This window comes from Canis aureus, chromosome 25 (genome assembly GCF_053574225.1).
Source record: "Canis aureus isolate CA01 chromosome 25, VMU_Caureus_v.1.0, whole genome shotgun sequence".
NCBI lineage: Eukaryota > Metazoa > Chordata > Mammalia > Carnivora > Canidae > Canis > Canis aureus.
In genome coordinates, this window is record NC_135635.1 from 4,738,415 (window position 1) to 4,758,119 (window position 19,705).

General features: G+C 60.6%; 2 protein-coding genes and 1 long non-coding RNA gene across 4 annotated transcripts; 1 reads left to right on the plus strand and 2 right to left on the minus strand.

Annotated features, from left to right (window-relative positions):
- Window positions 1-1,573: 1,573 nt before the first annotated feature.
- On the plus strand, window positions 1,574-9,086 carry LOC144296846 (uncharacterized). Of its 2 annotated transcripts, XR_013363793.1 has the most exons (5): window positions 1,574-2,204; window positions 2,419-2,472; window positions 3,801-3,861; window positions 4,020-5,579; window positions 5,729-9,086. It is a non-coding gene; the product is annotated as an uncharacterized LOC144296846 (long non-coding RNA). The 2 variants fall into 2 exon arrangements; XR_013363792.1 differs by having other exon boundaries at window positions 4,020-9,086.
- Window positions 2,328-7,990, minus strand: AQP6 (aquaporin 6). Its single transcript, XM_077870121.1, has 4 exons — window positions 5,545-7,990; window positions 4,690-4,848; window positions 4,350-4,430; window positions 2,328-3,705 (listed from the first exon to the last, which is right to left on the minus strand). Exons 1-4 carry the CDS (start codon window positions 5,905-5,907, stop codon window positions 3,493-3,495), a joined length of 816 nt encoding a protein of 271 aa, XP_077726247.1. The 5' UTR covers window positions 5,908-7,990; the 3' UTR covers window positions 2,328-3,492.
- Window positions 9,087-12,604: 3,518 nt separating the features above from the next.
- Window positions 12,605-16,262, minus strand: AQP5 (aquaporin 5). The gene is made up of 4 exons (XM_077870122.1): window positions 15,851-16,262; window positions 14,653-14,817; window positions 14,152-14,235; window positions 12,605-13,338 (listed from the first exon to the last, which is right to left on the minus strand). The coding sequence occupies exons 1-4, from the start codon at window positions 16,211-16,213 to the stop codon at window positions 13,153-13,155; spliced, it is 798 nt and encodes a 265-aa protein (XP_077726248.1). The 5' UTR covers window positions 16,214-16,262; the 3' UTR covers window positions 12,605-13,152.
- Between the last annotated feature and the right edge of the window lie 3,443 nt (window positions 16,263-19,705).

Consider the following 19,705-nt stretch of genomic DNA (forward strand, 5'->3'; position numbering starts at 1 on the left):
GGCAATGGGGAGGAAGAGGTTCCTTCTTTAGTAACAGCCGGCTTGCATTAGAAACTGCTGGGGAAGCGGCTGAGCCACTGGCAGGGAATGGCAATCTGTGGCGGTAGATCGTCTATGTATTGTGTGTGTTGTATATGTCACACGATGATGGGGACAGCCCCACCGCCGACCGAGATCTGTGTCAGGTGCCTTGCTAAACACATACATCCCATGTGTTTCCAGCCCCTTATTTAATAGACCCCATTTTCCAGATGAGTGAAGTGAGGCTCAGGATCCTTAAGGAATTTTCTTAAGTTCACGCAGCTATAACTGCCTGAGCCTTTATTTAAGCTTTTTCAACCCTTTCAATCCCTATTATACTTTTATGTAGTCTTCCTCCTTTTTTTTTTAATATGGTGCACAGAATCTTTTAAGTCAAAGTGATATTCTTTGGAAAGTGCGAGTCTCTGGATCATCATCTTCTCCCCTCAGTCCGAGCAGCCCAAATGTGTCCCAGAGCCTGGCCCCTTCGGGGGCTGCCCCCCCCCCCCCGCCCACGCCCCTGCACTGCACAGTGGGGTCCGAGTGTGTCCTCTTTCCAGCCAGAGGTAGCAGTGGCGGGGGAGGAAGTGGAGAGGGGCTTCCTGCCAGCCAATAGGGACGTGGCAGCCTATGCTCTGGGCTCACATCATCTGCTCCTGCTAAGACAATCATCAACATAAAAGGCTAATTGTATTAATCACCAAGGCACCCCCTCCCTTTCGGGAGAATTATGAATTGCAATTGCAGATGGCTCTGCTGATTGAAGGCAGTGCTCAGCGGGGAGAAGGGCCAGATCAGATTACACACCATTAATTAAAAACTTCCCCTGACAACCGGGAGGAAGGGAGTGTGCACCACCGAGGGTCTGCCCGGTTGGGTCTCAGCCCTCCCCGTGCTCCCGCCCCCCACCCAGGCCCAGGGGCTGGGACCGGGAAGCCCTGCTGCCCCTGGCTGGAGCCTCCGAATTTGCGAATTTGGCTCCCGGAGGCCCAGTCCTTCCCTCAGCCAAACAGATGGCTGGCTGGCCTATTAAAGGGCTCGGAGAAGGAGAAGCTAACCTTTGGTTACTCGTCCCTGTGTCTAACTTTGGATGCTCTTCAGATTCTAACCTAGTTCCTCACTTTTCAAGAAGCTTGTGTCCTCTTGCTCCACTCTATTCTCCGCTTTAAAGAAGCGTGCTTGAAAATAGCCCCCAGCTCCCTCTCCAGCAGCCTCCTTTATCCTTTGGGCCGGGGACGTTGCCCCTGAGACCGAGGATTCAGTCCGCTCTGGGGGAGCAGCTGGGGGCCGGGCCCAGCTCCCCTTCCCTGCCAGCACAGGCGGCCCAGCGGCTCTCCCGGCTCATCTGAAGTTCTAACTCCTGAATCCTCTTGATCAAATACCGCCTCCCCTCCCTCCCCAGTCGCCCAGCCTCAGTCATTCATTCATCAAACTTTATTGAGCACCCAGTGTGTGCTCAGCTCTGGGGACGCAGAGATCATTTGTCTAGGAGCTTCAGAGCCTGCCGGCAGGGACTCCACGCACACACACACACACACACACACATGCCCTCTTCAACCTTCTAGTTCTTGCTTCCTTCCTTTCTTCCTCTGGCTGTAGCTTGTAGAAGCCACCCCCCCACCCCCAGCTCTATTTTGGAAAATTCTAAGCTGGGAGCTGGGGAGACCTTAGGGGGCTGTGGTACTGAGCTGGATGACCTTTAGCAGGTCCATCACATCCCTCCCCCCCACCTCCACCCCCAGCTGTCCCTGCTCAGAAAAGGGCACAAGAAGCCCTCGGCTCTGAGAGATTGTGCAGATGGATGAGCGGGCCCGGCTCGGACAGACGTGAATAGCACTCCACACTGACGGTATTATGGAACGCTGACAGTGGCCGCCGTGGCCATGGGCACTTGGGGACTCAGCTCTTGCTCTGGTCCCAGGCTGGGCTCGGTCACTCTGCCCCTGGAAGACTCTGGTAGCCCCTCCCGTCCCCAGGCGCCTCTGGAGACATCATGGGAAAGGCCCTTTTTTATGGATCTGGTTGCTGTATCTCAGGGTACCATGGTGATGGGCACCATAGAGATGAGCAGAACAGACTTTTATTGGCTCCTCTCTTTGTCCCAGTGTCCCTCCTCAACCCCCTCCACACACACAAAGCGCCCGGGTCAGTAGATCCAGGAGAGAAGGAGGTAGTTAGTGCAAGTAAGTGGAACAGATGAAAGGAGGAAAAACCTACTCTCTCTTCCCTCCCTCTCAATCATCCCCCCCCTTCTTCCCTCCTCCCTCCCATTACCAACAGCCATTGTATTCAAACCCGATAATTACGGTAACAGCAACAATAATCATCATTTATTGGGTTTGTTTTTCCAGCATCTTAACTTCGAAAACATTTTCCATCTCTCGTTTGCTTTCACAGCAGGCCCTGGGGGAGGACCGTGCCCATTTGATAGCTGGGGAAGCTGAGATCCAGGTAGGAACCCACGTCGCGGGGAGAGTATATTTACAGCAGCTTGTGTATATGAACAAACCAACCGAGGCTAGTAGTCCTTCAAAGGCAAATCTTGGTTTCTTGGGTCATTCCTGCGTTCTTATCATCCCTGGAACTTATCCAGTAGCTTTGGGAAGATGCTGGCAGAACTGAGAATGCGGCCGAAGAACAGCTTGTGGCCCAGTTGTGGATGGGGAGCTGGGATGGAGACTTCTCCCTCTCAGGACTTTCCCCACGAATGGGGCTGCGGGCAAACATCTGGGGAGAACCTGTCCTGGAAAATGCCTGTTTGGCCCAAGCCTCCCTTGCCTATATTCTGCCCCTGTGCTAGCCCTAGAAAAGGCTCTTGTCTGCTCTCCGCAAGGGTGGGGTCCTCCCCTGAGCAGTTGGACATGTGAGGAATGAAGATTGATTGGAGGGACAGTCTCTGTCCTCAGGAGGCCTCCAGGCTGAGGGTGGGTCTGTAGCCTAAACATGCCTAAGGGCAGAGGTAACCCTGTGAGAAGCTCAGAGACTGTCCCAGGACCTGATCCTTCTGGGAAGCCTGGATTTTCCCTCAAGGGTGAGTGAGATGTTGGGGTTCCCCAAGGTCTCTGTAGCTCTTGCTGTCTAAGCTGAGTGTCTGTCTGGGCCACTCAATACCCAAAATAAGGTGACTGGGGAGGCCCAGGAGGCCCACTAGGTTCCAGATGGATGAGAGAAAGGGAGGACAATCATGAATTCCCTGCCTCCTTCTGCTCTGTCCCATTAAGGGATGGAGGAGGAGAAAATGGAACAGATTTGCTCCCCAGATTCTTTCTATCTAGAAATCGAATGCCAGGGATAGCGATTGGCATTCCCTGCCCACCCTGTTAGGACAAGAGGCCTAGCTTCCCCACCCTTCCTGCCCTTATCGTGCCCCCCCCCCCAGGCCTCCCCCCATAAAACCTGAAGTCTGATCATGCCAGGCATGCCACCAACCTAAAGGGCTCCTCTCAGAAGCCCAAAGGTGGGGGCCAAGTTCTATGCCATCTGACACACATTCTCCATTTCAGTATCCCCTGAACTGGGCTGAGATTCTTTATTCTCTTGCTCCACCTTGGCCACTGTCTCTACTGTTTCGGTACCCATGAGGATGGCCAGCCGCTGGGTCATGGTCTTGGTGTCAGGGAACAGGATAAAGTTGTAGATCAGTGAAGCCAGGACAGCTCCTGTCAGGGGTCCCACCCAGAAAACCTGAGGGGGCAGAGGGAAGTGGGAATGAGCTATCAGGATTATATGGTAGCTTTGGGACCCTTGCCTGCTTCCCTACTATTAACTTGGTCTCCAAGGACCCCTCAGGCTGTTTACAAGGTGACAAAATTGAGAAGCAGGCCCACCAAGTCTATGCAGGTGAGGTGACCTTGCTTTCCACAGGGCGGGCCCAGTCTCCTCACCATTCCTGTTTCCCTCCTCTTGCCTCCTGTTCCAACCAGGAGCCCTGGCTAAGGGCTGTTCCTGCCTGTGCTGGTGTGTGTGTCTATTTCTGTTTGTCTTTTTCTTTATCCAAGTTTGGAAACTGGTCCAGCTGGAGGAAGTGAATAAAGAAACAGCCAGGACTGGAGGCCTGAGCCCAGGCTGCATCTCCTGCCCTGGCCCATTTACTGACAGTCCACTGGGTGCCCCTGGCTACTGAAGCTGGAAAGAAAGGAAGTACGGGCCAGGATGCTTGCCTGTGTCTTCCGACCTTAGGGAAACCCTCACTGGGGGGGTTGAGATGGTTCATGATACGGGCACTTGTGTCCCCGAGTCCCTGTGGCCCCCCTTGCTGGTGAAAGCCACTGTCCCTGCCGCCCCTGCTCAGGCCCTCCCCTCCCACGGCTGCCAGCACAGGCTCTCACCCAGTGGACCTTGAACTTTCCAACGATGATGGCAGGGCCGAAGGAGCGGGCCGGGTTCATGGAGCAGCCGGTGAAGTAGATCTGGGGGGCGAATGTAGGTTCAGGATGTTAGGGGGCTTAAGGCCCGGGAGGGGACAGCCCCCTCTGCTCCGACTCAGAGGCTTGGTCCCGGTCTTGGCCATTGCAGCATCGAATCCCAGACCCAGACTGTGGGAACACAGCCTCGGCCCGACGCATGAGGGGCTCGGGGAGGGACGCTTCCTGGCCTTTGGGGCCCCTGCGGCCTCCTCGGGGGAGGGACCAGTGTGTGCACGTACACGGCGCCCCCTTAGCCTCTTACCCCAATGAGGTGGCCCAATGACAGAGAGATCCCGATCATGGTGGCCGGGGAGCCTGATGTCTGACGGCTGTCGGTGGAAGCAAAAATACAGAGCACCAGCTGCAGAGTCAGAACCAGCTCCACTGCCACGGCCTGGCCGGTCGAGGTGCTGCTCCGGACCTGGGTGAGGAGGCGGCGCTGGGAGTGATGCGGCTCCACCAGGGGATGGTGGCCCCCTCCGGCTCACGTCCCCTCGCTGCTGCCACCGGTTCCTGGACTCAGGGGGTGGAGCGAGCAGAGAGCTGCGCCCTGGAGTCGGGGTCAGCCCTGGACGCTCTGTCCCCACAGAAGGGAGTGGGTGGCATCCCTCCCTACCCACAGGTTGGCGGAGGGGGCACCCAAGGCCCAAGTGGAAGGGAAGGCTCAGGGCAGCAGAGGGGTAAGTTTTTGAGCGGACTGGGAGGAGACCTGGGGAAGTAGGTGGAAGGCTGGATGAGGAGGGGAATCTGGGGGAGTGAGGCCGACCTCGGGGTGCTGCGGAAGGAGGAACATGGGCACCCAGGGGAGCAGGCCCATGGGCATGCCAGGTCCCCTGCGACCACCCGCAGCCCCAGGCCTCTCTGGCTACCCTGACCCTTCAGTGCCTGGTCCTTCCCTGACTCCTGCCCCTTGGTGTGGCTTCTATCTGTCCCACCTGTTCCCTGTACCATAGCCCCATTCTTGCTCTGCGCACTAGGGCCACAGCCTGGGTCCCCGGGGGCCCGGGGCTCAGCCCTGAGCAGCCAAGGAGCAGGTGGCTGAGTTACTACCCCCCGGTCCCCTCTTCTCAGGCCTGGCCCTCCACCCTTACCGCCTGCGCGGCACCCCTGCACCTACCATGTTAACCCCCAGGGTCTCTCGGATGTCCCCCGGTATGACCCCGTAAAGCACGGCAGCCCCCAGGGTGGCCCCCGCCAGCTGGGCAGCCACATAGGCCATGGCACGGGGCAGGGAGATCTGGGAGCCCACGAGGAAGGCCAGAGTCACGGCAGGGTTGATGTGGCCCCCACTGGTCTTCCAGGTGATCTGCACAGCCACGGCCGTGGCCAGGTTGAAGGTGATGGCCGTCTGGAGCACGGTGGGAAGCCCCGTGGGCCAGGGCAGGGCCGAGCCCACCCCGAAGAACACGTAGAGCCCCGTGGCCAGGAACTCCGCGAACAGCGCCCTGCTGGCCGCTCTCCAGAGGTCGCCCAGCAGCATCCCGGCCGCTCCCCGCTGCCCCGGCCACGTCCCGCTGCCTCCGCTGCTTCGGGCCGCTCCGCTGGCCTCTGATCTCGGCTACCTCCTGGGGTCCCTTGCCTCTGGCCTGGCTCCTCCGGCCCCCCACCTGCAGCCCCTCTCCTTGGCTACTGCCCCAGGGACCCGCTGCTCAGACTGGCAGGGGACAGGCCAAGGGGACCCTGTGTGTCCCGACGGGGAGGCGTGGGGCTGATAAGCCGAGCGCTCACATGCTTGCTCCACCCCAGCTCACCTGACAGCTGGCGGGGGGAAGGGGGGCAGCCCCAGGCGCTGAGCTGGAACCCCCGGGTTCCCAAGCTGGACAGGGGCCCAGCCTGAGGGTGGCAGGTACAGGAGCAGTGGCAGGTGTGGGATTCCAGGCTGCTCACATCCCCATGTCGGCGTAGATGCGGCAAGCTCATCAGATCCCGAGTCCAAGGCCGGCTCAGAGGGTCCCGTGCGCTCCCAGAGGCCCGTTCTCCTGGCTCCCTCTGCCTGCGGGCTCTGCTCCAAACGGGCTCACACTACTCTGCCCCATAACCCCGGATGGGAAATGAAGCTCTTCCCTCCGTCCCGCCTAAATCCCTACTCACAGAAAGAAGATGCGCCTAGAGCCAAGTTTACTGAGGACCTGGGCCTGTGTGGGTGCCGAGGGGACAGAGGGAGGAGGGGTTTGTTCCACAGCTGAGCAGATGACACACACGGCAGTGGAGAATTTCCCCTGTGAGCTGGGAATTTCCACTGGCTTGTCCTTGGCTTCTCCCTTTCAGCCCCTCTCCCTTCCGCCCTGCTCTCCTCCTTCTCAGGGGCCTGAGCAACTCCTCTCAAGTCTCACACAGGACAGCTGAGTCATTTGCGTGGCAGTGCTGGGCCTAAGGTCACCCGTGCCCTAGGCTCTGCCCTTGTAACCCCAGCAGCATATCAAGGTATTTTCTCAAACCAAGGTGTTCCCTCCCTAAGAAGCAGCTGCGGAGCTGTTACAACAGTCTTCGCCTCCCGACCACATCCCACATCGGGGTGCCCTGACCTGGCCCCTGGCCAGGACTCCCTGATGCTTGGATGTGCCCCTAGTCCTCAGGCTCCTCAAATGCAACCGTCTCCAAAGGGGATCCGCTGCGCCCCCCTCCAATGCACTCTCCTTGTTTTCTCCAGCTCAGTTGGTGGCACCTGGGAAGCATCCTTGAACCTTCTCTCCCTCCTGCCCCCAACCAATAAAGGCAGCAGGTCCTGCAGAGTTTGAATCCTAAATATTTCTTGACTCTGCCCTCTTCTCACCACCCCTGCTGCCCTGCGGCCTTGAACCACTCTCTCTGTCTGCTCCCTCACTCAGCACCAATCAATTATCCACGCTGCAGCCCGAGTGATCTTTCTAAAATGCAAATCTGATCCTGCTGCTCCCTTGCTAAAATCCCTTCAAAATGGCCCTCATGCCCGGCCTCCAAGGTCCCGGGGGATCCTGCCCCTCCCACCTCATCTCTCCCCACTCCACACTTTGTCCTTTGCCCTGTGGCCTCACCAAATGGCCAGTAGCTCTGGAACATTCCACGCTGGTGGCTCCTTGGAGGAAGCTCTGTCTTCTCCTCAGACAGCCCTTCCCGCGTCCTTTGCCTGGGTAACTCCTAACTCATCCCCAAGGCTCAGCCTCAGGGTGGCCTCCTCCTCTCCTGGGGGATGACCCCTCCCTGTGCTCCCACCATTCCCGGGCACCTTTGTGCACCTCAGTCCCCATGGGGGGCGGTCATGGTGCTAATGTGCCCCCTTAATGAGGTGGTGAGCCCCTCAGGGGGCGGGAACCGAATTTTGCTCTTCTTTACATAGAGGGCCTTGCACAGGGATTGGCCATAGTTGGGCTTCGATTAACGTTTGTCGAGTGAAAGACATCTCGGGTAAAAGCCCCTGGACCTCCCGGAAGCAGGTGACCTGCAGATCTATCTCGTCTTGGCCTGGGGCCGGGTAGGGCCCTGTTCCTCTCCCACCCGGAGCGCGCCCTCTGAAAGCAGCAAGTGGGATACCCCAGCTCTGATTGCAGGCTCTGTCCCTCACCTTCCCCCACCCGCCTCCCTTCCTCCAGACTTCCTGGCCTCACCCTCCCCTCCCCAGCCGGATCCCCTGGTGCCCGCTGTCCCGGCTCCCTGCTCTCTCCACCGCCCCCACCCCCCTTCCATTCTCCTCCGCAGCCCCTGCCCCCCCCCCCCCATCTGTGCTGCCAGCATTGCAGGAGAAAGCACCCAGCCACGCGGCTGCTGCCATGACCTCAGCGGGGGTCACAGCTCTGCTCAGCAAGCCTGACCCCGTCCTCGTCCTCGGTGGGATCTGTCTCTCCCCACCCTTCTAAGGCCTCTGAGGAGGAGGCAGCCAGTCAAGGGCCCCTCCGTGGGCTCCCGGCTGCCTCTGAGCAACTGGGGTTTTCTCTGGGCTGCTCCCAGGCCCATCTGGGGTTTCACTTCTCCCTCTCCTGGCTGCTGCTTGATAAGGGGGCCTGGGTAATCCCAGAGCAGTGGAGAAACCTCGGGTTTGTTCCTCCTGTCCTGTCTCTCTTTCAAGCCTTTGCTCAGGTCGGGTTCCTCCGTGAAGCCTGCCCGCGTTCTCCTCTCCGGCCAGCAGCTACTTCTGGATTTGGCCTCCTCGCGCCTCCCCTGTTCCAGTGCAGACTCCCATGCTTGCCTGGTAACAAAGAGGCTTTCAGTGAATGCCTGAGGAGTGAAGGAAGGTGGCTGTGGGTGCAGCGTGGGTGATGCTCTTCCCTGGCGCGGTGGGCGCTCTGCCTCGGGCTGTCCCAGGGAAGCTCAGGGCATCTGTCTCCTTCCCTCCTGCAGACAGGGCCACAGAGGCTGCCCCACACCTTCCCTAGCACCTGTGCACTGAGCACCGAGCACTAATGCCTTCCTGCCGAGAGCCTGTGATGAGGCAAGACAGGCAAGAGCACTTGCACGCTGCTGTGTATGCTGCACCCCTGACCGGGCGTAACTCCCGCGAGCTCAGTTTCCCCTCTTATAAATGGAGATAATTGGGATGCCTGGGTGGCTCAGCAGTTGAGCACCTGCCTTCGGCCCAGGGCGTGATCCTGGAGACCCGGGATCGAGTCCCACATTGGGCTCCCTGCATGGAGCCTGCTTCTCCCTCTGCTTGTGTTTCTGCCTCTCTCTCTGTGTCTCTCATGAATAAATAATAAAATCTTAAAAATAAATAAAGATAATTCCCATTTTCCCATGCGTCATTAGGGGTAAATGTGCTGATACCTAGGAAAGTGTCCCTGAGCCAAAAAAAACTTGGGTTGTTAGGATTGTCACTTCCCTCACCCCTTCGGGGAGACAGGTGTGAGGACTGGGCTGGGGTGGGAAGGGTCCTGGTTGCTGCGGCAGCTCCAGGACAAGCAGCTCCTGGGGCTTCTGTTCTGGGTGGGCCCTGAAGGCTGAGAGAATTCAGTGCAGCAGCAGCCCTTGTCTCCAGCTGGCCTAGAGCAGAGACTCCTGGGGACAGGACAAGGTCGTTCACCCCTGAGGCCAGGTGGGCATTGGCCAGGGCTTGCTCAAGCTCTAGCTCCAGCCGGCACCTCCCTGGGCCCGGCCAGTCCTGGGCTCTACTGCGAAGTTCTGAGGTTTCTCTCATGCCCTGAGGCCGTTAGCCAAGGCCCCACACCTGGCTGCCTACAGCTCCTGTAGCCCTGTGCCTCTAACTTCCTAGAGCCCTGGCTGCTGGGGTGACTATCGCCATCCGGGAGTGGGGTGTGTGTAGGTGCCTGTGCACATGGGGGCAATGTGAGCTCTGACTGAGGTCCTCTCAGCTTGAGGGGGAGCAAAAGGGAGGGGAAGGAGGGAGGTGGTGGGAGAGAAGGGGAGAGCATGAAAGCACGTCAGAAAGGGAAGGATTGGGATGCCTGGTGGCTCTGGCGGTTGAGTGTCTGCCTTTGACCCAGGGCTGATCCTGGAGACCCGGGATCGAGTCCCATGTCAGGCTCCCTGCATGGAGCCTGCTTCTCCCTCTGCCTGGGTCTCTGCCTCTCTCTCTGTGTGTGTCTCTCATGAATAAATAAATAAAATCTTAAAAAAAAAAAAAGAAATAAAGAAAAGGAAGGGAAGGATTTGAGACTCTTGGGTGGCTCAGCGGTTGAGCATCGGCCTTCAGCCCAGGGCGTGATCCCGGGGTCCTGGGATCAAGTCCGGCATCAGGTTCCCCGCAGGGAGCCTGCTTCTCCCTCTGCCTATGTCCCTGCCTCTCTCTCCGTGTGTCTTATGAATAAATAAATAAAATCTTTAAAAAAGGAAAGGATTCAAGGTAGCTTCCCACGCACCATCTCGCCAATCCTCCCAAATTGTGGCAGCCACGTCGACGCTCCCCTCCTCCCTCCTCCCATTCCCCTGGCAGCCCACCTGGCACACATTCCAGCCCTCCGCTGCCTCCCAGGTGTGCGCACGTCCGCCTTCCTACCTGGTGAAAACCAGCAGCCCTGGGGGGGGGGGGGCACCCTCCCCCTCCCACGGGGGAGTCAAGGCTCTCCCCGGGCTGCAGGTGGAGCAGAGGGTCGGGGAGACTGAGCCTGTGTGTACTGAGCACGGGTGCGCGTCCATGCCGAGCAGACAGCCCCGGAGCACGACTGAAGGTCGGTGTAGACGCGCGGGGCTGCGGAGCGCGTGTCCTCCGGGCTCGGGCCGCGCCGCCCGGACGGTCCCGCCGCGGAGCACAGCGCCCTCTGCCGGCCACGCAGCCGCCGCGGCGTCTCGATGCCCGAGCCCCGCGGGGACCGTCGCCGTCTGGCCGGGCGCCCCCCGGGCCTGTCTCCCAGGGGCCCACCGTTGGCCACTGCTGCTCTCCTTCGGACCCATCGAGGAAAGGAACGCGGGTCGCGGGGCCGCAGGGGGCGGCCAAGCCCCAGTCGGGCTGTGCCTGAGCCTGGGCCCCCCGCGGGGGGTCGTCTCTCCCGCGCGCCCTCCCGGGGCTACGCAGCTGCTTCCTGGCGGCCTGGGGGACCCAGGCCCGAGGGGCGCCCCCGGCCCCCACGCGTGGTCGGGGAAGCCCGGCAGCCGCGGATTCGGTGGGCGAGGGCGCCCCCTGCTGGTGGGAGCTGGCATTAGCGGCCTGGCTGGGTAGGGGCGAGGGGGGGAGGGGGCGAGGCCGGCGAGGGCGGCTCCTTGAAGGGGGCCCTGCGGTCCTCACCCCCCGCCCCCCACGCAGGTGCGCGCACACACGGTGCGAGCCGGGCCCGGGCGGTGCAGCCGGCCGCTTGCGAGTCCTAGGCTGGAGCCTGCAGGAGGGCCAGGGAGTCTGCCCCTCGTCCCCCAGGTCCCTTCTTCCACCCTGGCCCCCCGGGCCCCCCTCAAGGGAGAAGCTCCCATTCCAGAGAGGAAGCAGGAGCTCAGGTTCACGCTCAGGAGAGCAGGGGCCCAGATGTGTACGTGCCGGTTCCCTTTCACTTGGTCCATTGCGCATCCACTCTGAGGCGCGTGGCTGTTTGCACGGGCACCTGCCTTCCGCCCACTGTCTCATGTTCACAACAACCCAGGAGGTGGGTCCAAGTATCCCCATTTTATAGGTGAGGTAATTAAAACTAAGAGAGCCCACGGGCACCTGGGTGGCTTAGTTGGTTACGCACCTGCTTCGGCTCCGGTCATGATTCCCGGGTCCTGGGTCCTGGTGGGGTCCTGGGACATGAGGCTCCCTGCTCACTGGGGAGTCTGCTTCTCCCCCTGCCCCTCCCCCTCCTCCTCCCCTTGCTTGTGCTAGCTCTCTCTCAAGTAAATAAATAAATCTTAAAACAAAACAAAAACAATCCTCGGAGACCCTGTTTACCCAAAGTTGCAAAGCAGGATTTGAACTCCAAGCCAGAGTCCTTAACTATGACCCAGGGCTGTGTCCTGAGCTGCTCTTCTGCAAGACTTCCACCGTCTTCCCTACAGAGAGCAGACCAGTCCCAGGAATCTCATTCCCTTAATCTCCAACCGTTCCCACAGCAACCCTGTGAGGGAAGCACTTTTTAGTCTTATTTTATAGCTTAAGAGATGGAGGCTCGGCGAGTTTAAGGTTTCCTAAGGAGTGTCAGTGACAAGGGGACAAGGGCAGAGTGGAGCAGAGCCATAGGCCCAGAGGGGACGAGAGTGGGAACAGCGGCTGGAGACCCAGAGAGAGGCTGGGCTGGCTGGGGTTCCCGGGTATGTTGCCACGCAAGGGGCTTCTCCCTCTGACCACAGGCTCCCATATGACACCTTTTGGGAACAGTGAGGAGCAAAGAGGAGAGTGCAGGGCTGTTTCCTCTTTGATGACAGCTCTGGCTGGTCACCCCCTTGGCATCTCCAGGGGCTGCCAGCTGGTTCACTTTTCCTCCACCCTGCCTGGCACACCCTGGCACTGGTGCCAGGCCCTCCTCAAGTGGCAGAGACTTGACATAGCTGAGGTGGGAGGGGCCAGCAGGTGGGTGACTTGGTGAGGACCCCTCCCCTGCTCCCGCTGCCCCCTCCTCACCTCCAGCTCTATTTCTATGTTCTGGTCTCTCCTTTTCTCCCGACCTCTCTTCCCCATCTCATCTCTCTGACCAACCCTCCCCTGGCCTCAGCTTCCCTGTCTTCCCACAGAGAACCCTGGGGAGCGCAGAGGATGACAAAGAGGAGACAGACTGTCTGGAGGGACCGAGGTGAACAGCCAGAGAGTCCCAAAAAGAGACTCTGGGGAGAGACGAGGCGAAACCTGAGTGTCAGTGGTTTATTGGTAAGCCCCTGCCCCAAACACCAGCAGCCCAACCCCGTGCATCCTTGAGCAGAAATAAATAAGGCAGCATTTAATGAACCAGTCTGTCTCCCTCTAGGGCGATGTGGGGAGGGGCAGCCTCTGCTGTCCTAGGGACTAGGACCCCGCCGGCTCTTAAGGGGGCGGGTCAGGGAAGATAGGGGCATCCAGCCACGGCCACCCCTTCCTGGCTTGACCCCAGGGAAGCCTGTAAGCTTGGTGCTCCTTTCACGGTGTCTGAGATCTGACCTCATGGCAGCAGTCTGCCCTGTCCCAGAGAGACCCTTCCCCCATCAGACACCAGACTGGGCCCCCACCTAAGCGTCCCCTCATGGGTTCCTGCTCCCATCCCTAACTGTGAAGCCGAAGGAGCCAGCACCTCCTCCTGAGCCCCGAGGACCCAGCTGTAGGGGAAGGAAGCCTTGCTGTCGTTTATATATATGTATACATTTTTTTCCTCCTGTGGTTCAGGGACTAGGAGGAGGGGGGCTGGCCCCTGCCTGACACTGGTCAGCGGGCGGTCAGCTCCATGGTCTTCTTTCGCTCCTCTCGTTGCTCCTCCCAGTCCTCCTCAGGTTCATACGTGCCCTTGATGACGGCCATGCGCTCGCTCAGGCTCAGGGAGTTGGGGAATAGCAGGTAGAAGTAGAGGATGGCAGCTAGGATGGCCCCCACGATGGGCCCCACCCAGAACACCTGGCGGGGACATGGCGGTGTCAGGGGGCTGAGTCTCAGGCCTCAGAGACCAACAGCTTCCCCTCCAGAGGACAGACCCCTGGACCATCAAAGCAGGTGGACATACGGACTTCCAGACCTCCAGAGGGAGAGATTTCCTCCTGTCTCAGGAACAGATACACTGTTCCTCAATGACAGGGACCTGGACCACAGACGCTCCAATCTTCAAAGGAGACAGATCCCCAGAAGGACGGGGCCCCCCAGCCTCACTCTAAAGAGAGACAAGTGACCCTTCGAAGGAGACATGTAGATTCCCGGGGAGACCACAGAACTCCTCTCCCTCCCACACAGGGAACGAAACAGACCCTGGAGAGGGAACATGAGCTCTCAGCAGAGGTGACAGATAGACTGTGCAGAGGGACAGGCCCACAAGAAGGAAGACTCCCTGAACCCCCTGGGCAGGAACAGATATATAAAACATCAGAGAGGACAGACACTCAGACACACTGCCCCCGGTCGCCCCACCCCAGAAGGACAGACGCAAAATCCTCAGAGATCTACACAGAGGAACCGATCTCCTTCCCTTCCTTAGAGGTACAGCTACCCAGGGTTGCCCCGCCCCACCCCAGCCCTAAACCAGGGTCCTCTGCCATTTAACTCCCCCTGTCCTTGTTCTGGCTGCGTCCCATCCCTGTCTGTATCTCGATCTCTCTCCAGCCACGCCTCTCAAGGCCACCCCGAGCTCCGGGCCCACAGCATCCAGAAGATCCAGGGAGCTCTTGGCCAGGTTTCCAGGCCCTCATTGCCAGGGAGCCAGGGAGGGCCCAGACTCACCCAGTGAGCAGAGCTGAAGCGCTTCATGACCACTGCGGGGCCAAAAGAGCGGGCCGGGTTCATGGAGCAGCCGGTGAAGTAGATCTGGGCAGAGAGAGGGAGGCGGCAGTGAGGAGGGCAACATGCCTGTCGGCTCCTAAAGGCCTGGTCTTTCCCAGAGCCACCCAGAAGTTCAGTGGCTCAGCCAGGTCTCTGAATCTAGTCTCCCAATTGCTAGGCTGGTGAGCTCTCCCTCTACTGGTCCCCATGGACCCCTCTTTCTTCTCCAGTCCTGTGCTCGGGCTGGATTTCCTGCCTCCCCACCTCCCCCAACTCACACTTCCTGCCATATTTCCTCAGACTAGAGAAGATTTGGGGGGATCCAGCCTGGGACAGAGTATAGCAACCCCGCTCCAGGCCTTAACTGCTAGGTTCCCTGGTTCAGAGGGGTGCTGCTCTAGAGCCCCATTACTTGCCCTGGGGGGCTCCCCACAGCTGCAACCAAGTGGCAGCATTGCTCACCCCCACGAGGTGGCCCAGTGTGACGGAAAGGCCGATGGACAGGGCCGGAGAGCCCACAGGACTGGTGCGGCGGGAGTCGGTGGAAGAGAAGATGCAGAGTGCCAGCTGGAAGGTCAGAATCAGCTCTACTACCATAGCCTGGCCCTGGGTTGTGTTGTTGTTGAGCTGCAAGGGGAGGGTGGGTTAGGACCCCTGCCTTCTGGCTCTATGGCCAGGGGCTCGGGGGATGAGGCTTTTGGCCTCCAGGGACACCTAGAGCCACTGTCCCTGGAAGCCAAGCCTTGCGCACGTCAGAGAGGTCATTTGCTGAAAAGACTACCTACCTGACCCTGTGCACAAAGCTTGGAGCCCAGGCCGGTCGGTGGCCAAAGAGCTGAGTGTGAGGGGAGCTTTTCCTGGACAAGGTCCTGTCAACGGTTCTGCCCAGTTCCAACCCCCACAAGCTGGCATTTACCCTCCCTCCTGTGGGCAGCTGCCCAGTTTGCCTACTGCACCCCCAGCCTGCCTCCCGCCCGTGTCTGACCCGCTGCCAGTGCCAACCTCAAACCCGTCTCTCCGGTGGGGCTGACTCACGGCTTGACAATGGCCGAGAAAATCCTCCTCTGTGTTTGATTAATGAACCCAGTTTACATGGGACATGGGGACTGAATATGGGACCGTGAAAGGGGGTGAGAGCAGGGGACCAGGAGCGGGAACCCATATTCAACAGACCCTACACACTGGCACCGCACACACGGTTTCTAGATGTAACCCCCTTGACACCTGTTGCGGTAGGTGATGACCACCGCGGTGTAGCAGCTGAGAACGGTGGGGCCCAGAGGGGCGAGGGGGGCCCAAAGCCAGGATCACAACCCACCCCTGACGGCTCCGCGAAACCACTCCAGTGCGGGGCAGACAGCAGCAGCGAGGGTCCCAAGCGCAGGGCAGAAGCCAGACAGCAGAAAGCCAGAAGTCTCGGGCAGAGAGAGGAGAGGCAGCCGGCTCCAGGAGGGAGGCCAGAGGAGCAGCAGGAGGGCGGCAGGGGAGGACGTGGGTCCGAACCAGGGAGGCCGAGCCCGGGCACCCCGGGCACCGTCCAGCCCGGAGCTCGGCCCCGCCACCTGCCAGGCGGGCCTGCTCCCAGGCCCCAGATGTTGTCTGGGGCCGGCCGGGAGCCCACCCCAGGGCGCCCCCGCCCAGCCGGCCCGGGGGCACTCACCGAGTTGACGGCCAGGTTGCCGCGGGCGTTGAGCGGCGCCAGCCCGTAGAGGATGCCCGCCCCGGCGATGGCCCCCGCCAGCTGCGCCGCCACGTAGAAGGCGGCCCGCAGCAGCGAGATCTGGTTGCCCACCAGCAGGGCCAGCGTGATGGCCGGGTTGATGTGGCCGCCGCTCACGGGCCCCAGGGCCTGCGCCAGGGTGCCGATGGCCAGCCCGAAGGCCAGCGAGATCTGCAGGATGCTGGGCAGCGCCGACGGCCACTTGAGGGCCGAGCCGAGGCCGAAGAAGACGAAGATGAGGGTGGCCAGGAACTCGGCGAACACGGCCTTGAGGAAGGCCACGGAGCACACCTCCTTCTTCATGGTGGCCGCGAGGGCCCGGCGGCGGGGCGCGGGGGGCGCGGGGGCGCGGGGCGCGGGGGGCGCGGGGGGCGCGGGGGGCGCGGGGGGCTGGCTGCGGGGCGCGGGGCCCGGGGCGTGCTGGCGGGCGGCCTGGCGCGGGCCGGGCGGGGGCGCGCTATATAGAGGCCGGGCGCCCCGCGGGGGGGCGAGCGCGGGGGGGCAGGGGGCGGCCCCGGCGGCCGGCAGCCTCTCGCCGCGGCCCGGGGCCCCGCGCGCCCCCGGCCCCCCCGCGCCCGCCCCCCCGCCGGGGCCGCCGCGGACGCGCCCGGGCCACGTGACCCAGGCGGCGGCGGTGTAGACGGGCCGGGCGCCCGCGGACCCGCGCATGGTGCGCGCCGCTCGGCTCCCGCGCTCCGGGCCGCGTCCCTGGACGACTCCGCGGCCGCGGCCTCGAGCGTGCTGCGGCTCCGGCGCCTACCTCCGCGGGCCCAGTGCCTGCGTCCCCGCCCTTCCCCCGGCCTCGCCGGGCTCTGGGGCCGGCTCCTCCCTTCCCTCCCGCGGCCCGGGCATCCCGACCCGGCCTCACCGCCCGCGGGGCTGGAGCCGTGCGACTCTCCGAGGCCCGCGCCGCTCCGCTCCCTGCCCGGCGGGGGCGGGGGCGGGGGCGGGGCGGGGGCGTCCCGGGCGAGCGGCCGGCGGAGCCCGCAGCCCCGAGGCGCCCTCTCCCGGCGCCCGAGCCCCGCGGCCTCCCAGCGAGCCCCCGACGGGGTGCGGGGCGGGGTGGGACGGGAGGGGGCGCGACCGACTTCACTTTTGGTTTGGGTCGGGGGAGCCCCGGGAGTCGGGGTGGCGGTGCGCTGCGGGGACGGGACGGCGCGGGCGCCCCACTGACCTCCCGGCCTCCGAGGCCCCCTACTCTGGTCCCCACCCCCTTCCTTTAACTCCCGCAGCTCACCTCCTCCACTCTCCTTCGTCTTCCCTTCCCTCAAACTCTGTCTTTTTTTTTTTTTTTTTAAGATTTTATTTTTAAGTCATCTCTACACTCAGTGTGGGGCTCCAGCCCACAGCCCCGAGATGGAGCGCCGCATGCGGGGGCGCCTGGGTGACTCAGTCCCGCGGGTGTCTGCCCTCCTCTCAGGTCATGATCCCAGGGCCCTTGGGACCCAGGCCCGCGTCCCGCTCTGCTCAGGAGCGATTCTGCTTCTCCCTCTCCGTCCGCCCCTCTGCCTGCTTGTGTGCTTTTGCTCGTTCTCTCTCTCTCTCCCTCAAATAAATAAAAAATCTTGGGGAAAAGCAAAGTCGCATGCTCTACCTCCTGAGGCACCCAGGCACCCCAGGCCTGGAAGACTCCTGGAAGCAGACCCCTGGCTGAGCGTGGGTCCCCCACACGTGGGTCCCCCCGGGACCCGGGATCATGACCTGAGCCAAAGGCAGATGCTCAACAACTGAGCCCCCCAGGTGCCCTCTACCTCGGCTTCCATGGCCCATCTCTCTTACGTGTAGTCTTTTCTAGTCCTTCCAGCCCTGGACTGGGTGATGCTCTCTTCCCGCTCCCATCCTCCTCCTCCTGTTCCCATCCCTTCCCTCTGAACTCCAGGCTGCTCTCCTCTGGCTCTCCCACCCTTCCCTCTTCTGGCGCCAGGTTCCGCATGCAGGGAATGAGGCTGGAGATCCCTGCAGAGGTTGGAAGAGGGGCAGGGACCCACCGCAGGATCCCACAAGAGGAGTTCCACAAAAGACTGTACCACCTGCTACTGCCACATGTCCTTGGGAAGCACTCTGCACGGTGCCTGGTACAGAATAAGGCTCAGTAAAGTTTCCTCATGTTGTGTGTGTGACTATAATTTTACAGGCCCCCTGAGGGTGCAGCAGAAGGAGGGAACAGGTGCTCCTCTGGTCTCTCCAGCAGGGGCTAAGAGGGTTGGGCCCAGAGGAAAGCCAAGGACCTGGAGGAGCGGGTTCTGGGCCCTGTGGCAGCTAAGAGGCCAAAGAAAACAGGGACCAAAGAAACCCCACTATTGTTCCTCCTCAGTTCCGTGTTTCCTGCTGGAACAGCTCCTTTCCCACTTCTCTCATCTTTTTTTTTAAGATTTTATTTGAGAGAGAGAGAGGGAGGGAGAGAGAGAGAGAAAGCCCACAAATAGGGAGGGGGAGGGTAGAGAAGCAGACTCCTTGCTGAGCAGGGAGCTGGATGCAAATGTGGGGCTCCATCCCAGGATCCTGGGATTATGACCAGAGCCAAAGGCTTAACGGACTGAGCCACACCCACTTCTGTCCTCTTAAGGCAGGAGGTCTGTTTGTCTTTCTGCCATGGGTCCTGGAGCCCTACTCCTGGAGGAGCAGGGCAAGTGTGTACTGGATTTTCATCTGGGCTTGGGGCTCAGGGCTCGGCGCCGGCCTGTCCCTTACTGGAATGATGACCCAGATGACCCCACAGACTCAGAGGAACCAGCTGGTTACGTTTGCTAGGCCTCTGCTTGAGGTCCTTCCATCTCTCTCCAACCATCAGGGTTACTCTGTTCCAGTGTTGTCCCAAGAAACTACTGCGGCTGGAATTGTCTTTGCCCTGAGCACTTGGGCCCTGCCAGCCCCAGAAGGATGCTTCCCTGGGATCTCTCTGGGCTGGGCGATAGATCTCCCCATCTGTGGCAGGGAGAATTAGAACCTCTCAGGGAGAGCTCCCTCCCTCCTCTCCTGATACGGGGGACCCCCTGTATTCCCTGGGAACAGTTGAGGGCTGCAGGCGAAATGGTAGGGTAATTGGCAGCAGAATATTCCCCTGAGGCTCCACGCATTCCCCAGTGTTGGGGAAGAGTCATTCCTTCCTTCCACAAAGACTTATGGAGCAGTTACTCTGTGGCAGGCACTGTTCTAAGCACTGGAGAAGTAGCCGTGAGCTAGCAAACCCCTTCTCTGCCTTGAGGAGCTAATATTCTGGGGGAAGGAGCCAGACAATAAACAATGGGTATTGTAAATTATGCAGTATGATAGAATCTGGTAAGTGCTATGGAAAAATGGAATATGCTAAGGGGGGCTGGGCATGCTGGGGTGGGAATGGAGGTTCTTCGAAATTTTAATGGGGTTTCAGTGGAGGTCTTATTGAGAAGGTGACATCTGAGCAAAGACTTGAAAGAGGAGAGGGAGAAGGTACCGAGTGGCACAGGTCAGTTAAGCATATGCCTCCAGCTCAGGTCATGATTCTGGGATTCTGGGATGGAGTCCCTCATGGAGCACCCCTCCCCCATTGGGCTCGCTGCTCACCCAGGAGCCTGCTTCTCCCTCTCCCTCTGTCACTTTCCCTGCTTGTGCTCTCTTGCTCTCTTTCTGTCAAATAAATGAATAAAATCTTTAAAAAAAAAGAAAAAAGAAAAAAGAGGAGAGATCCATGCCTATATCTGAGGGAAGAACATTCCAGGTAGAGAGAGCAGCCAGTGTTGCTGGAACAGAGGGAACAAGGATGAGCATCAGGAGAGGAGGGCAGAGGATACACCACCAAAAGGCCCACAGGCTTCT

What these genes read in the sequence shown, in the direction of transcription:
- AQP6 (XM_077870121.1), bottom strand. Translation starts at nt 5,907, where the DNA reads ATGCTGCTGGGCGACCTCTGGAGAGCGGCCAGCAGGGCGCTGTTCGCG. An exon ending in AGACCCTGGGGGTTAACATG is followed by an intron (nt 4,849 to 5,544) that starts GTAGGTGCAGGG and finishes CTCCTCACCCAG; the next exon opens with GTCCGGAGCAGCACCTCGAC. An exon ending in CATTGGGCCACCTCATTGGG is followed by an intron (nt 4,431 to 4,689) that starts GTAAGAGGCTAA and finishes TTCGCCCCCCAG; the next exon opens with ATCTACTTCACCGGCTGCTC.
- AQP5 (XM_077870122.1), bottom strand. Translation starts at nt 16,213, where the DNA reads ATGAAGAAGGAGGTGTGCTCCGTGGCCTTCCTCAAGGCCGTGTTCGCC. An exon ending in GCAACCTGGCCGTCAACTCG is followed by an intron (nt 14,818 to 15,850) that starts GTGAGTGCCCCC and finishes CTCCCCTTGCAG; the next exon opens with CTCAACAACAACACAACCCA. An exon ending in CACTGGGCCACCTCGTGGGG is followed by an intron (nt 14,236 to 14,652) that starts GTGAGCAATGCT and finishes CTCTCTGCCCAG; the next exon opens with ATCTACTTCACCGGCTGCTC.